General features: G+C 45.9%; 1 protein-coding gene across 4 annotated transcripts in view; it reads right to left on the bottom strand.

Moving 5' to 3' along the window:
- SH3RF2 (SH3 domain containing ring finger 2) overlaps positions 1-15,058 on the bottom strand; it is a 140,526-nt gene that overhangs the window by 32,959 nt on the left and 92,509 nt on the right. For all 4 annotated transcript variants that reach the window (XM_070076260.2, XM_070076262.2, XM_070076261.2 and 1 more), the window contains 2 exons: positions 3,598-3,689; positions 2,131-2,301 (listed from right to left, as the gene is read on the bottom strand). In XM_070076260.2, the coding sequence (XP_069932361.2) occupies positions 2,131-2,301; positions 3,598-3,689 (263 nt within the window). The remainder of the gene's footprint in view (positions 1-2,130; positions 2,302-3,597; positions 3,690-15,058) is intronic.

Raw genomic sequence — 15,058 nt, 5'->3', positions numbered from 1 at the left:
ACACATTGCCACATTAGGACCTTCGTATTGCTGCTCCTTTGCCCTGGAATGCACTTGGCCCAGGGATATACAGGGCTCACTCTCGTTTCTTTCACTCCTCCTTCTAACCTCTTAGCAGGGCCACCCCTGACCAACCTATCTAAAACTTAACTACCCACCCAGATTCTGTTCCACCTTTCTGATTTTTTTCTTAATCTTCCTCCTTAACATACTGTATATATTACGTATGAGGCTACTTTACAAAGTTTGTGGAAAATGTCATTAAAACATCAGTAATTTTGGTGTAAAAGATTTGAAATTATGCATGAATGGTCTTCAAAAATTCGTGGAGTATATATTATGAAAAAACTATAAATGGATTTCAAGTTTTTTACATCAAAATAAACTTTTAAAAATATTTATTTATTTGAAATGCAGAGTGACAGAGACAGGAAGTTTTCATCTGCTGGTTCAGTCCCCAAATGCCTGTAAGAGCAGGGGCTGGGCCAGGCTGAAGCCAGGAGCCAGGAATACCATTTGGGTCTCCCAAATGGGTGGCAGGAACTTAAGCACTTGGGCCATCCTCTGCTGCCTTCCCAGGAGCGTTGGCAGGAAGCTGGATTGGAAGTGGAACAGCTGAGATCGAGTCAGTACTCTGATATGGGATGCCAGTGAAGGAAGCTGCAGCTTAACCTGCTGTACCACAACAGCTGTCCCTGAAATAAACTTTTAATTCCATGTTACCATGAAAATTTTGAAGTATGCTTGCTTATGCATGTGCTGTTTATAATCTGTCTCTCTCACTGGATTGTGAGCACCTGTTGGCAAAAATTTTATATATTTTGCTTATTGATTTTTTTCCAGTGCCTGGAAATGTGCCTGACATAGAGCTAGTGCTCAATAAATACTTGTTAGAGAAATGAATTAAAGCATTAGTTATAGAGGCCTGTAGTTTGCCTTCAGATATTTTGTAACTTCATAACCAATCCCAAGAACCTTCTATTGAAAGGAATACCTATGATCTTCTTTCCTTACTTCCTGCCACATGAAGAAATCTTTCTCTACCACTGTGAATCTGTGAGAACCCGTACAATTCCTAGAAAGGGGATTACCACCTCACCAGCTAGTCTGGCTGGAAAAAAATCTATGGGTTAGAAAAGGCAGCCTCTTTTTGAACCAAAACCTTCTAAGTTGTATCCCCTGGTCTACTCTACTGCCCCCCCTCCTAGAACAAATCAACTTCCCGCTCTACACAGTCTATTCCAATCCCTCTGACCCTTGTCTTCTACGGTTACAAAGCCTAGTTTCTTTATCCATTCCCCAAATGGTGTCGATTGCTGTCTCCTTACCATCATTGCTGCCCTCCTCCGGACACAGTGCCCTGCCTTAATGAAGGTCCCCCAGAGTGCGCATGTCACTGTCCCTTTCCCTGGAGTTGTGACCCTCTGGTATGTCATAAAGGCGGTTGTTGATGTCTGGTAATGGCTTCACTGCCTTGTGGCTTTGCCTGGGCTGTTAGGGGGTGGAGGTGGGAAGAGTCATGAGATGCTTTAGGTCGGTGTGCTTCTGGGGCACTGTGTGGGGTGGTAAGACAGACTGTGGGTCAGTGAAATGCACATCTATACTGCAGGACAGAGGCTGGGAAAAGCTGTTGAGGACCTGCAGGTAGCTAGTGTTCGATCTGGGGTGCAGATGGACAGGTGGAGGTCCGAGTTCATGGAAACACTGCTCCTGGTCTAGCGTCCTGGGAGCTTTCCCATGGTGCTCCAGGGAGGTCATGTGAGCACCGCTAGACAGTGTCAGGGTGGAGGATGTGAAGTGGGATTTCTGGGATTTGTGTAGAAGGAAATCTGAAATCTTATTCTTGAGTGACTTGCTTAACTCTGTCCTCTGTTTCCTCATCTATAAAATAATATCTACTATGTAGTACTCTTGGGCAAAGCCAGCGAGTTAAAAGATAAAAGGTTCTTGTAATCTGTGAAGAACTATATAAAAAAGTAACCACTTTTGCGATTTTTCTTTTTTTGAGTTAGGAAGGTGCTAGGGTCAAAGCCACTGAAAGCATTGAGTCCTTACAACAGTTCCACCCACAGATGGCTCCCAGCCCAGCATGGTCCCACCTCCCAGTGCCTCAGACGGGGGGAGACCCACCTGAAGATAGGGATGACATAATGATGGGGGAAGATGCCCACTCGGCCAGTGACCAAGGAGATGCCCCTGAGCCAGCCGTCCTGGGGCTTCCCCATGACCCTGACACCTTCTCCCTTCTGCAGGTCCAGCTCATCGGGTCCGTGGGCTGAGTAGGAGTGCATGGCTACAAACCTGGGAGACAAAGGAAAGGGGTGAGGGAAGAAGGTGAAGACGCCTGGCAGAAGGAGCTGGAATCTCAGAGCCCAGCAGCCCAGGGGTTAGCAATAAAAACCTTTTCAAGACTGAAACTGAAGTGTGAGGCGTGTAAAAGTGGAAGAACCTGGCTGAAAAAGCAGTGGAGGCGGCCAGATCCTTGCCTTCTCCATCTCCCTCCTCCTCTTCCATGCGGCCCCACACAGGCACAAATCACAAATTTAGGTCAACGTGGAAACTTTAATAAGGAGAAAACTGGCCTCCAGCAGAGAAAGCAGCTGGTGACTAGGAATCAGAGGCAGGGCTGGGTGTTAAAACTAGAAGTGATGGCTTTTCTGAGGCTGCTTGCTTATTTATTTATTTATTTATTTGCAGCCAGCAGGGTTCAGGGAAACCAGAGATCTCTTAGCCACTCTCCTGAGAGAGGGACATGCTTGGCTCCCAGCAGTGGCCTGAGGAGCCAGCTAAAAGTAAGCAGGGAAGTGGACATGGGCAAGTAGGAGGCAGGGCTTAATTCTTTCTTACGGTGGGGTTGGAAGGGGGCAACACACAGTGGACTCCTGGCTTCACATCACATTCAGTAGAATGGGCTTGTAACACAGCACAGATGTCCCGGGGTTAGCACTGATCTGCATCCTGAGTCCCTTTCACTGGAATCAGGTGGTGCCATCCAGGATGAGAGGGTGAAGACAAGAGGAAACAGTGAGGCAGTGCAGTAAGGATGGCTGCATGCCTGAAGGCATAGGGCAATACCTCACTTCAGCAGGCACACGCAGGGATCAGCAGTATATGACCCTCAGGGTGGACCTTAGCAGGTCCTTCCCGGCTGCAGGGACTGGGAGACGCTGGTACATTTTAGGGAAGGGAATGGGGGAATGCTCTCCTCTGTGTGCTTTTCTTTTCCCTTCCTAAAACTCTGGTTTTTTTTTTTTTTTTTTTTTTTTTTTTTTTGCTGATTACTAGAGCAACATCTATTTATGACCCGGCATTTTGAATCTAAAGGAAGACAATAGAGATTGCTCAGTACCCAATCTCCCAGTGATGATGTGGTATACAATTTTGCAGTCTCTTTCTACTTTTGTAAAATAATGAGCTATGATGACGTGACTGGCTAATTGTAAGTGTGTGTGTGCGTGTGAACATTTCCTTTAGAGTAGAAGAGGAAAGGGGGGTTGCTGCCTCGTGGAGGTAACGTTGAGGCTCAGTGGGCAAAGGGGTTGGCAGGGCAGACCCCGTGAGCCAGGAGCTGGGGTGAGGACTGAGGTTTTTACTCACATGTTGGCTGAGAGGTGTTGCTGGGAGCCGGGCAGACTGACCATGGCTGTGGGGTGCCCCGGGGAGGCAGGTGCCGAGTGGTAAGTGCTGACCTGCATAGACAGACACACAGATGAAACAGACAGACAAGCAGAACCAGTGAACACCACAAGCCAGGCCCGCAGCAAACGGGGCTGCTAGGGAAAGGCCTGACACAGCTGAAAACCAAGAGCCACACCCAGCACCACCCACTGTGCATCTTCGCTGTGGTTTGTGGCTGTGGGCAGAACAGGGTGGTGACAGACTAACGCAGGTCCTGCTGGGGTGGAATGCCAGGCCTGCATTCCTCCAGGCTGCTCAGATATGGATGAGGAGTCCAATTTCTAGTCAACAGGGCACTGCCAGGCTCACTGCCCCACCCCTCCCATCTCCCAGTGTGCTCTTTCCCTGTACCACAACCTGCTCTCAGCAAATGGTAGGCTGGCTGATAATGATTCGGAATGTAGCACCTGCAAGGCAGTTTTGAGAGTAAAGCACCAGTTGATTGAATCCTTATTAAAGATACTATTATATAACGTGCATTCTTTGGGTGAAAGCCTGAGACAAGGAAGGGAAAAAGGTCACCCCACTAGTATGAAACAAAGAAAACTTTAAATCAGTGAAGAGTTTAGGTTGTGAGCCCAATATTATTATTTACTGCTGCTATTACACACACATATATACAAACACCACATGGCCATGTATCCAGTGACTTACAGAGCATGGATCTGAGTCGCTTTGACTCTTCCAGGATGAAAGAGGAGACAGTAGCTATCAGAGCTCCCCAGATCTGCCTCTCATCCTAAGCCTTGGCCCTGATCAGCAGAGTGTCTTGCTTATTTCCTTCTCGGCCCCGACACACTGTGATTGCTTCTTTGTTTTTTCACTGATCCCCACTCGACTCAAAATTTCATGAGGGCAGAGACTGTCAGTTTTGTTTGTCATTGTATTTCTTGTGTGTTCAGTGTACTTGTAGCTAAAAGAACAAATCAATGAGTGAATGAAAAGGTGTTTCTACCCAGCACACCAAGGACTAATGCAACCTTAACCACTTCTGTGCCATCCAGAGTGTGATACATTCGATCCATGTCTGGTTATCCACCCATGATAACTATGAATGTGTGTCTTTCTTGTTCATTGGTGGGTACATGCATTGTTTGGGTTCTTGGGTTTGTAGAGGTGTGAATACATTATTGAGCACATGTATCTCTGGTTTTGTGTAGAAATGAATGTTTGCTTAGAACATGTGGCAATTGTACATATGTGGTGGCATTGGTCTATGATAAGTATGATTATATTCATGCATGTGCACCATAGATTGATATGAGCATGCTGCATGTGACATATATACCCGGTTGTTTATGTAATTGTAAATATCTATACAGGATTCTCTGGGTATATGTGAACTGTAGAGCTGTGTGTGCAACTACGTAGTTTTGTGTATATGTCTGTAACAGTTATTGTGTAAACGTGTGATTGTGTATGAATTAGTATTTGTGACATATTGAGGATGTTTGTAGGGTCAGAAAAGCATTCTGGTCAGATGACATGTGTTGATGTGAAAGTAGAAAAATTGGGCCAGCGCCATGGTTCACTAGGCTAATCCTCCGCCTTGCGGCACCGGCACACCAGGTTCTAGTCCCGGTCGGGGCACCGGATTCTGTCCCAGTTGCCCCTCTTCTAGGCCAGCTCTCTGCTGTGGCCCGGGAAGGCAGTGGAGGATGGCCCAAGTGCTTGGGCCCTGCACCCCATGGGAGACCAGGAGAAGCACCTGGCTCCTGCCATTGGATCAGCGCAGTGCGCCGGCTGCAGCGCACTGGCCACGGCGGCCATTGGAGGGTGAACCAACGGCAAAGGAAGACCTTTCTCTCTGTCTCTCTCTCTCACTGTCCACTCTGCCTGTCAAAAAATAAAAAAACATTAAAAAAAAGAAATTAAAAACCTTACACATTGCTGGTGGGAATGTAAAATGGTGGAATCTCTTTGGAAAATAGTCTGACAGTTCCTCAAATCATTTAACATAGGGTTAATATGTACCTGGTAAGTCACCTCCTGGTATATAGACTGTGAAATACCTAGTATATGTCCAAGAAGAATGGAAATCTATGTCTATACAAAGACTTGTATATGAATGTTTATAGCAGCATTATTAATAGCAAAAGGTAGAAACAAACAAGATGTCTGTCAGCTTATGAATGGATAAAAAATACGGTATGTCCATACTGTGGAATACTATTCAGTCACAAGAAGAATAAAATGTTGATGCATGGGAGAACATGGATGAACCTTCAATACATTATATACATATACATATACATATACATTATACTAAATGAAGAAAATCCAACACAAAACGCTACATGTTGTTTGTTCCATGTATGTGAAATGTCCAGGATAGGTAACTGTAGACATAGAAAGTGGATTAGTGGTTTCCAAGGTGGAGGGGACAGAGGACTTTGGGGGAGATAGTTTCTTTTTGAAGTGATAAAATGTCCTAAAATTGTGGTGATGGCTACACTTACCTGTGTCTATACTGGAAACCATGGAATTGCACCCTTTAGGTAGATAAATTGTATGCCAGGTGAATTATATCTCAATAAAGCTCTTGAAATCATTCCATAATCACCCATCCCAGGTACTCTGGTATTGCATAAAGTGTTCTGAGTTTGCAGTCAGGTGTCATTATCCTGGTTCCTGCAAACAGACTTGAAAAGGAGCTGGTTTTGTGTTAAGCTGCTCCTTCCCTGTGATTGGGAAAAGTAACCCCTTCTGGGCTCAGGACATATGCTAAGGGAGAGCCCTGTTATGCACACAACTAATCCTAGGTTTGTGGAGGCTGCTGAGCCACTGATTAAGCAGGACCAGCCTCATTTAATGCCCCTGACTTTGCAATGTGATGTTTGAATAAAAAGCACTTCCATCCATAAACAGTATTCATCATTTAGGGTGCAGCAAGGTGGCAGAATGAGAAGCCATCCCCCCATCACTCCAGGCTTTATCTTTGACTTCTGGGCCTTCATCTGGGGGAGGAGGGTCCCTTCTCCTCTCTGCAACACTGATCCTAGCCAGAATAGAAGCCTGTGGGCTTGTGATGGAGCCACTGCTAGTCGGGGATGGGGAGGAAGGCCAGGTTCTCAGGTTTCCTTGTGTTGGGGAGGACATCATGCAAACAAACAGGAAGGAGGCAAAAAGGGGGGGGGAGCAGAGGCAGAAAAGGACCCTCAGCATGGGCAGTCATACTGAAAGGAAGAAAGAGGGGTCCAGAATGCCAGCAGGAGAAAGGAGAGAAGAGAGAGAGAGACACAGATCAAGGTAACTCTTACGAGATGACACGTTAGTATGAATAAAAACCACTCAATACAAATGGGCAAAGGCTGACACAAAGGCAGCTATACAGAATGACCTGGAAGCACATGAAAAAAGTTCAATCACTACCAGGGAAAGTGCAAATTGAAACCCCGATGAGATGCTACCACACACCTAGGAGAATGCACCGAGTGTTGGTGGAACTGTGGGGCAACTGGCGTTCTCGCCCGCTTCTGGTGGGGATGCAAAATGATACAGCCACTCTAGGAAACAGGTTGACTATTTCTTACACAAGTAGCACGGAGCTCAGCAATCATTTAGGTGTTTATCTAAGAGAACTGGAAACATATGTCCACACAGTGACTTGCACGTGAATGTTTTTAGCAACTTGATTCATTTTAGGCTTAAGACTGCAAACAACACAAATGCCAGTCTGCTGGCAAATCGATACACTGTGGTGTAACCACAGTGAAATACTCCTCAGTAATATATACAATGATGTGAGTGAAAGTGGAATACTCCACAGTAATGTATGCAATGATATGAGTGAATTTCAGTAATATCATCCACTGTAAAAATAGAACACGAAAGACTACATACCTTGAAATACCATTTCTATGAATTTTCACCCTCCCAGAAAGCCAGAACTATGGTGCCACAAAGCACATTAAGGATTGCCCAGAGCTGGGGCGGGGGTAGGGTTAACTACAGAGAAACACAAGGAAACTTTCTGGAGGTGATGTAAATGTCTTCTTTCTTGATTTCAGCAGCAAGTACACGCTGTATCCATTTGCCAAGTCATTGAATTGCACACTTAAAATGGTCGACCTTTATTGTATGCAATTAAACCTCAATAAACTGTTAAGAAAACAAATGTGACTATTGCACATTACCTAGTTGGCAGGAAACATCCAAGTGGCCTCAGCTCAGACTCTGGAATGGGTCAGTGCAGGGCACGAGGACGGCTCAGCTTAATAATGGGTAGTGAGCAAGGGGCCCTCACGACAGGGGAGCCAGCCAAACAGGGCAGGACCTGCGGCTGGCAGCCTCCGGCCCAGAGACCAACCAGGCAAATGCAAAAGGAATGGATGAATGAATGGCTGGGTGGGGAGAGGGAAAGTGGGTGGGAAAGAGGAGACAGGAAGGTCCAACCCACCAATGGAGACAACCAGATAGACGGCTGGTTTCCCAGGAGGCAAGTCGGCTGCTGTCACTGGGATGGGGGACAGGAGGCCTTACCTTGCTGAGGGGGAGGGCCTGGGCTTAATTGTGACCTCAGGTGCTGAGCCACAGGCGCTTGGTGAGGCTGGAGCTGAGGTCCCTCACCCTCGGATCCTTCCTGGCACAGGGCTCAGGGTCCTGAGATCAGGGAGTGGGTTTGGATGCAAGGGTAGGGTGGAGGTGAGCATTTCTGCTAAACTCTAAACACATTTCTTCCTCCCTATTGAAAGAAATGACTCATGTCAAAGAAGTCTTTATCAGTCACAGAAGAATCCACAGCTGTGTGGCCTCTGGGTGTTTCCAGGTCTTGGGGTGGTAGGTGAGGGGGAAAGGGGTATGGAGCCTGGTACCGACTGCAGAGCTCTGCTGGCCCTGCTGCCTTCTCCACCAGCCCCGTGGTCTGGGAGAGTGCAGCTGCCTCGCAGGCGTCCCCTGTTTCTCAAAATCTGTTAAATGGGGGCAGCGATGGTGTTTCTCTCTCCTGGAGTTGTTGGGAGGATTAAATAAGATAATCTATTTAAATTATTTCGCACAGGGCCTGGCACATGGTAAGTGTTAACTTATTTTGATCTGCTAAGAGGTTCATTTCTGTGGAGGGTGGGTGGGATGTGTCATTTTATGGCACAGTCCTGCAAAGTCTTAGACTGGGATAACGTGGAGTTAAAAGCTCCTCACCACACCCAGCCCGTGGAGTTAAAAGCTCCTCACCACACCCAGCCCACTGATTACAAAAGTCTTAAGTGTCACATTCAGTAACTGCAGTGTGTAGACCAGATTGGGTCCTGGTCACTGTACTGGGCACTGGAGTTACTGCAGTAAGCAAGACAAAACAGGTGACATCCCCATGTAGGAATCACAGTGTGTATCAGGAGGGCAATTAAACATGTAATTATGTGAGCATAGGGGTGGGGGAAGTTGAAGACTTTGGGAGCCACCAGGAGAGGTTTGCCTTGATCGCCAAGGACTATTTCACTCTCACTTGCTATGAAGGCAGCGTTGGTTTAGACATAGGCTCCATGGTCATCAGACCCATTTTACAGATGGCCAAAGTGAGAGAAGATCATGGGCAGTCCATGGGGGTCAAGCTGACACCAGAAACAAGGACCCAAGGCTCAGAGACTTTGCTGAAGAACAGCAATCTCATCATAAATTCTGGTTTGCACTGTGGCCAAGGGGGTCAGACAAATGTGGCATGTGTGTGCCTCTCCCAACCTCCCCGCCCCCCCCCCCCAAAAAAAATCCGTCTCGCTGAATTCAACGTAATTGTTTGTGTTTCTCTGTCCAGTGTCCTCTGTAATACCGAATAGGGCCGAGGACAGGTAGAATCCTGTTATTCTTTTCCCATCCTTGGAAGAGCTCAGGTACCACTGGCACTAAAACTCCTGCCACCGACTGCTCAGTCCGTCTCCACCTATGCCTATCTCAGAGCCAGCCTTGCCTGTGAACCCTGGGATGTTTATTAGTCCTGCAAGTAAAAACACTACCTGGGAAAGAGAATTCACGTGTGGTCTGCTAGCAGGTCCCTCTAGGTCCATCTACAAAAAAAAAAAAAAAAAAAATCCCCTAAAGCACCTGGGCAGGCCAGCAGGGGGCGTGTTTTATGAGGCTCTGAGACTGCTGATTTCCCGCTCCCAAGTCCTCTGTGACCTGGCTGCTGCTTTCCTGCCCAGTTTCACCGTCCTCCACGCCCCTCATCCCTTCACTTCAGCCCTGAGTATTGTCTCAGCATTTGATTGTAGAATTAATTTTAATCTATTTATTTGAGAGCTAGAAAAATAGAGAAAGGGACAGACTAACAGAGAGCGATCCCAAATGCCTGCGATGGGTGGGGTGAGCCAAAGGGAAGCCAGGAGCTGGGAACTCAGTCTGGGTCTCCCACGTCGGTGGAGGAAGCCAGTTCTTTGAGCCATCGCTGCTGCCTTGCAGGGTTGGCGCTGGCAGGAAGCTGGAATCAGGAGCGGAGCCGGTACGGGAACCCAGGCACTCAGATCTGGGATATGAGCATCTTAACCACTCACCTCTTCTTAGCTTTTTTTTTTTTTTTAATGAGATTTATTTTATGTGAAAGTCAGAACTACACAGAGAAAGGAGAGGCACACACACAGAGAGAGAGAGAGGTCCTCCATCCAATGGTTCACTCCCCAATTGTCTGCAACAGCTGGAGCTGCGCAGATCCGAAGCCAGGAGCCAGGAGCTTCTTCCAGGTCTCCCACATGGGTGCAGGGGCCCAAGGACTTGGACATCCTCTACTGCTTTCCCAGGCCGTAGCAGAGAGCTGGATGGGAAGTAGAGCAGCCGGGACTCGAACCGGTACCCATATGGGATGCCGGGGCCTCAGGCCAGGGCTTTAACCTACTGCACCACAGTGTCAGCCCCCTCTTTTTAGCTTTTGAGCAGCCCACACTGGCTATTTCTGTCGCCTTGACCTTTCCACCTCTGCCTCATAGCTTCCTACCTCTTATTTTCCTTTGCTGTTCAATCCTAATATTATAAATACATTATACATGCAAATAAGTATATAATTTCATGTGGCGCTTAAAGAATAGTAATAAAACTGACTTGGGATGCATATCATACGACTTCAGAAACAGAATAAGAAGTAGAAATTGACTACTGCCCTCGCAGGCTCTACCTGTCCTCTGTGAGGGCATCTCCTCCCTCCCCAGAGGCAACTACAAAGCTGAAATTTGTGTGATAAATCATTGCAAAGCTTTTCTAAGTAGTTTCCACCATCGTGGCATACTTCCCGAAACAGTACGCTGCTGAGTTCCACCTGTCTTGGAACATTTATGAGCAGACTCACAGTGTGTGTCTTCTGTGACTGCCATCTTTCACTTACGTTTGTGTGTGTGTGTGGCTAATTTTCACTGCAGTGTGATTCTCATTGTATGGATACACCACCATGTAAACATCCTATTTGTCACTTGGGCAGTTTTCAGTTTGGGCTGTTAAGACGACTCTTGTACATGGCCCTTGTGCACATATCCAATAGTTTCTCCAGGATTCATTTAGCGGTGGGATAGATGGGCCAAAAGCAAAGAGCCTGCTTAGCTGTATTAGGAGAAGACAAACTGTCTCCCAGGTGGCTGCAACAATTTATACTTCCACCAGCAGCGAATGACAGTTCCTGTTACTCCACAATCTCGCCAGCATGTGAAAATGCCCAGCGTTTTAATATGGCTCTGTCTGGCGGGTGTGAAGTGCCACCACATTTTGGTTTAAAATTAATTTCTCTGAGTGGCAAAGGGCTTGAGTTTCTTCCTGAAGTGTTTCTGGACCACTGCTGTATGTGATGCTGCTCGTGCCCTTGGTTCTTCTTCCCACCTCCTTGGGCTATTTATTGTTTTCTTACAAAGTTACAGAGTTTTAATATTTTGGGTTTGAATTCTTTGTAGCTTATATTTTACTCTAGGGTGTGTTTTGATGAACTAAATTCTTATTTTTACATAAGAAAATTTTTAATACATTCCCTTTTGGTTCATATTTTGAAAGAATCTTGAATAAGATCCCCCTCCCCCTGCCAAGGTCATAAAGATATACTTCTATATTGTCTTCTAAAAGTTTTATGGTTTTGCCTTTCAATTTAAGTCTTTAATCCACCTGGAATTGATTTTTGACAAGGGAGGAATCCAATTTCATCTTTTTCCACATGGATACCCAATTAGTCCAGCACCATAGTTCATCCTCCCCTTCTGATCTTCAAAGCCTGCTCTGTCATAAATCAAGGCTCTGTACTGTGAATGTTTCTAGGTTCTCCAGTATGTTCCTTTAGTTCAATAGGATCTCTATGCTAAAATCATGCCATCTGAATTACTGTAGCTTTAAAACAAAAATTTGATATCTGATCAGGTAAGTCTGGCATTCACTCCAACCACATTTCATAGTCTTCTTTGTTAGAAGTGTCTTAGCTCATGATTTTGTTCTTTTGAAAAATACATTACTTATTTATTTGAAAGAGGTACAGAGAGGGAGAGGAAGAGAGATCAATTTCCATCCGTTGGTTACTCCCCAGATGGCCACAATGGCCAGGACGGAGCCAGGCTAAAGCCAGGAGCCAGGAGCTTCTCCTGGGTCTCCCACATGGATAACAGGGGCCCAAGCACTTGGGCCATCCTCTGCTGCTTTCCCAGGCACATTAGCAGTAAGCTGATTGCAAGTGGAGGAGCTGGGACTCGAACTGGTGTCCTTAGGGGATGCTCATGTTGCAGGCGGCAGCTTATAACCTGCTATTCCACAATGCTGGCCCCTTATTTTAGATCTTCATTGTCTGAATTAGTTTTTCATTATTTTAACTAAAAATACCTGAGAGAAGCTCAGAGAAGGAAGAAGGTTTGCTTCTGCTTCCAGTTGTAGAGGTTTATAGGGGGCCCTGTTGCTGTAGGGATCTGATGAGGCTGGGACATGGCAGAGGGCGGATCTCCTGGTGACCCAGGAAGCAGAGGGATGACACAGTGAGCACGCTCTTCCTCTACCCTCCCTGTGATCTCTCCTGGGAAAGTTATCCTGAGTCCTCCGTGGGGGTCCACTGGAGCAACCAAAGGCTTCACCCTCAGATACCAAAACTGGATCAAGCCTCCTCCCTAATCCGTGAACCCTTAACAGAAGACTTCAGAGTTTAAATATCTACCTGAGTTTGGGAAGCCAAATCCAGTTCAACCCATAATGACATCTTTCAATAAAGTTTAAAACAATTTTTGGATAAAGATCTTGAACACCATTTGTTGGATTTACTACTAGGGATTTAAAAATTTTAGTTGCTGCTATAAATGGTACCTTTTAAAAAATTTCCTTTTTTGGTGTATAGAAATACAATTGACTTTCTTATTGATTTGAATCCACTAATCTTGATGTGTTCATATTCATTTCCAACCTATTTTTCCTAGATTCTTTTGAATTCTCTATATAGACAATAAAATCATCTGCAAATAATGACAGTTATGTTTCTTCCTTCCCAATACTTAAGCTTTTAGTTCCTTTTTCCAGTCTTACTGAGCTGGCCAGGCCCTCCAGCATGACACTGAATGGAAACACGACAATGGGCATCCTGTTCTTCTTTTCTAATCTGAAAGAGAATGCCTTTAGCGTTCACCATTAAGGATAATGTTTGCTGCACATTTTAGAGGGATTCTCTTAATCATATTAAGGAAGTTTCCTTCATATGTTGTTTTAAAAAAATCTATAATGAATTATAGAAATTTTATCAAACATTTTTCTATACCTTTTGAATGTGTCACATTCAAAAACAAATTTCTCCTTTAGTGTGTTAATGTGATGAATTATATCAGTTAATTTTCTAATATTAAGCCAAGCTTTCAATCTTGGGAAAAATCCAACTTGATTATGATGTGTTCCATTTCCACTCAGTCCTGGATTTGGTTTGCTAATGTGCACTTCAGGATCTTTGTATCTGTGTTGACGAGTGAGGTAAAACTCCACCTCCTTGATGGTGATGTCTTTGTCTGATTTTGAATATGCTAGCCTCATGAAATGGGAGATGTTTTCTTTTCTCCCAGCCTTTAGAAGAGTTTGTATAAAAGTTGAATTACCCTTTCCTTGAAAGTGTGACACATTTCACCCATAAATCTATCTGACTCTGGGATTTTCTTTGTGGGAAGACTTTAAACTGTTGCATCAATTTCTTTAAGGTTATAATAATACACCGAAGGGTTCCTGAGTGTTGTTTAACACACATGAAATGTGTTTTCATGGACAATATTTGTTGAAAATAATTCCCGAGGGAGAATTTGCCTGGTGGCTCTTGTTGGGGAGCTAAGGTGCTCCTTGGAATATCCGCCCAGAGGCTTGGGAGACCCCAGGTGACAGTATGGAGCCTCGTACTGCCAGTCAGTTACACGACTCCAGAGTCCCACTGCCTTACTCAACGAGAGCCCCTTGGAAACATCACAGTTTGTGAGTTTTTGCAGCTTCTGGGAACTCTGTGTAGCCATGGCTAAGAGATAATGAACTTGGTGGGCTGTCTGACCTGTGTTTGAATTCTGGCACTGTAATTAATTACAGGCTCTGACTCAGTTCCTCCAAGCCTCAGTTTCCTCAACTATAAAAGGGGGCAATAACAGAAGATACCTCTTGAGATTCTTGTGAGGGTGCCATCGGAATACACATACAAAGGGCTTGGCATAATGTTTGGCTTTCGTGAAGTACCCAGTAAATGGTTATTGTCGTTTCTGCTATGAGATGGGAGACACACAAGGCAGCACAGGGGGAAGAGGCAGGCAACTGGACCTTCTCAGTAGGACATGGAGTGAAGAAGGCAGGATTCATTCTCTAGGACACAAGGGCCAGCCGCCGCAGCTGAGATGGCTTTGAGGAAGTCAGAGAACAGGTGGCTGGCCCTGGGTGTGGACGTGTGTTTAGGCATCTTTCTTCCCTGACACCAGGTTGGACTACGTATCACCCATACGTACGGAGGCTTCCATTGAAGAGTGGGATCTGGCACTTCCCTAGAGCTGTGCTTTGCTTTGGCTTTCTGGGACAAAGCAGAAAATGGGACTCACACTTGAGTTCATTAAAAAATCCTGGGCCGGCACCGTGGCTCACTTGGTTAATCCTCCACCTGCAGCACTGGCATCCCATATGGGCGCCGGTTCTAGTCCCGGTTGCTCCTCTTCCACTCTAGCTCTCTGCTATGGCCCGGGAAGGCAGTGGAGGATGGCCCAAGTGCTTGGGCCCCTGCACCCACATGGGAGACCAGGAGAAGCACCTGGCTCCTGGCTTCGGATTGGCGCAGTGCACCGGCTGTGGGGCAATTTGGGGAGTGAACCAACGGAAGGAAGACCTTTCTTTCTGTCTCTCTCTCTCTCACTGTCTATAACTCTACCTTTCAAAAAAAATTTAAAAAAGATAAAATTCTGCCCCCTTAGCTGGATCCTTTGCTTGGGGTCCAAATGCCCCCACC

The sequence above is a fragment of the Oryctolagus cuniculus genome, chromosome 6 (assembly GCF_051225735.1).
Source record: "Oryctolagus cuniculus isolate XC-2025 breed Fujian yellow rabbit chromosome 6, ASM5122573v1, whole genome shotgun sequence".
In the NCBI taxonomy this organism is placed as follows: domain Eukaryota; kingdom Metazoa; phylum Chordata; class Mammalia; order Lagomorpha; family Leporidae; genus Oryctolagus; species Oryctolagus cuniculus.
The sequence above is the reverse complement of the archived record's forward strand: the minus strand, read 5'-3'. Positions and strand labels throughout refer to the sequence as shown.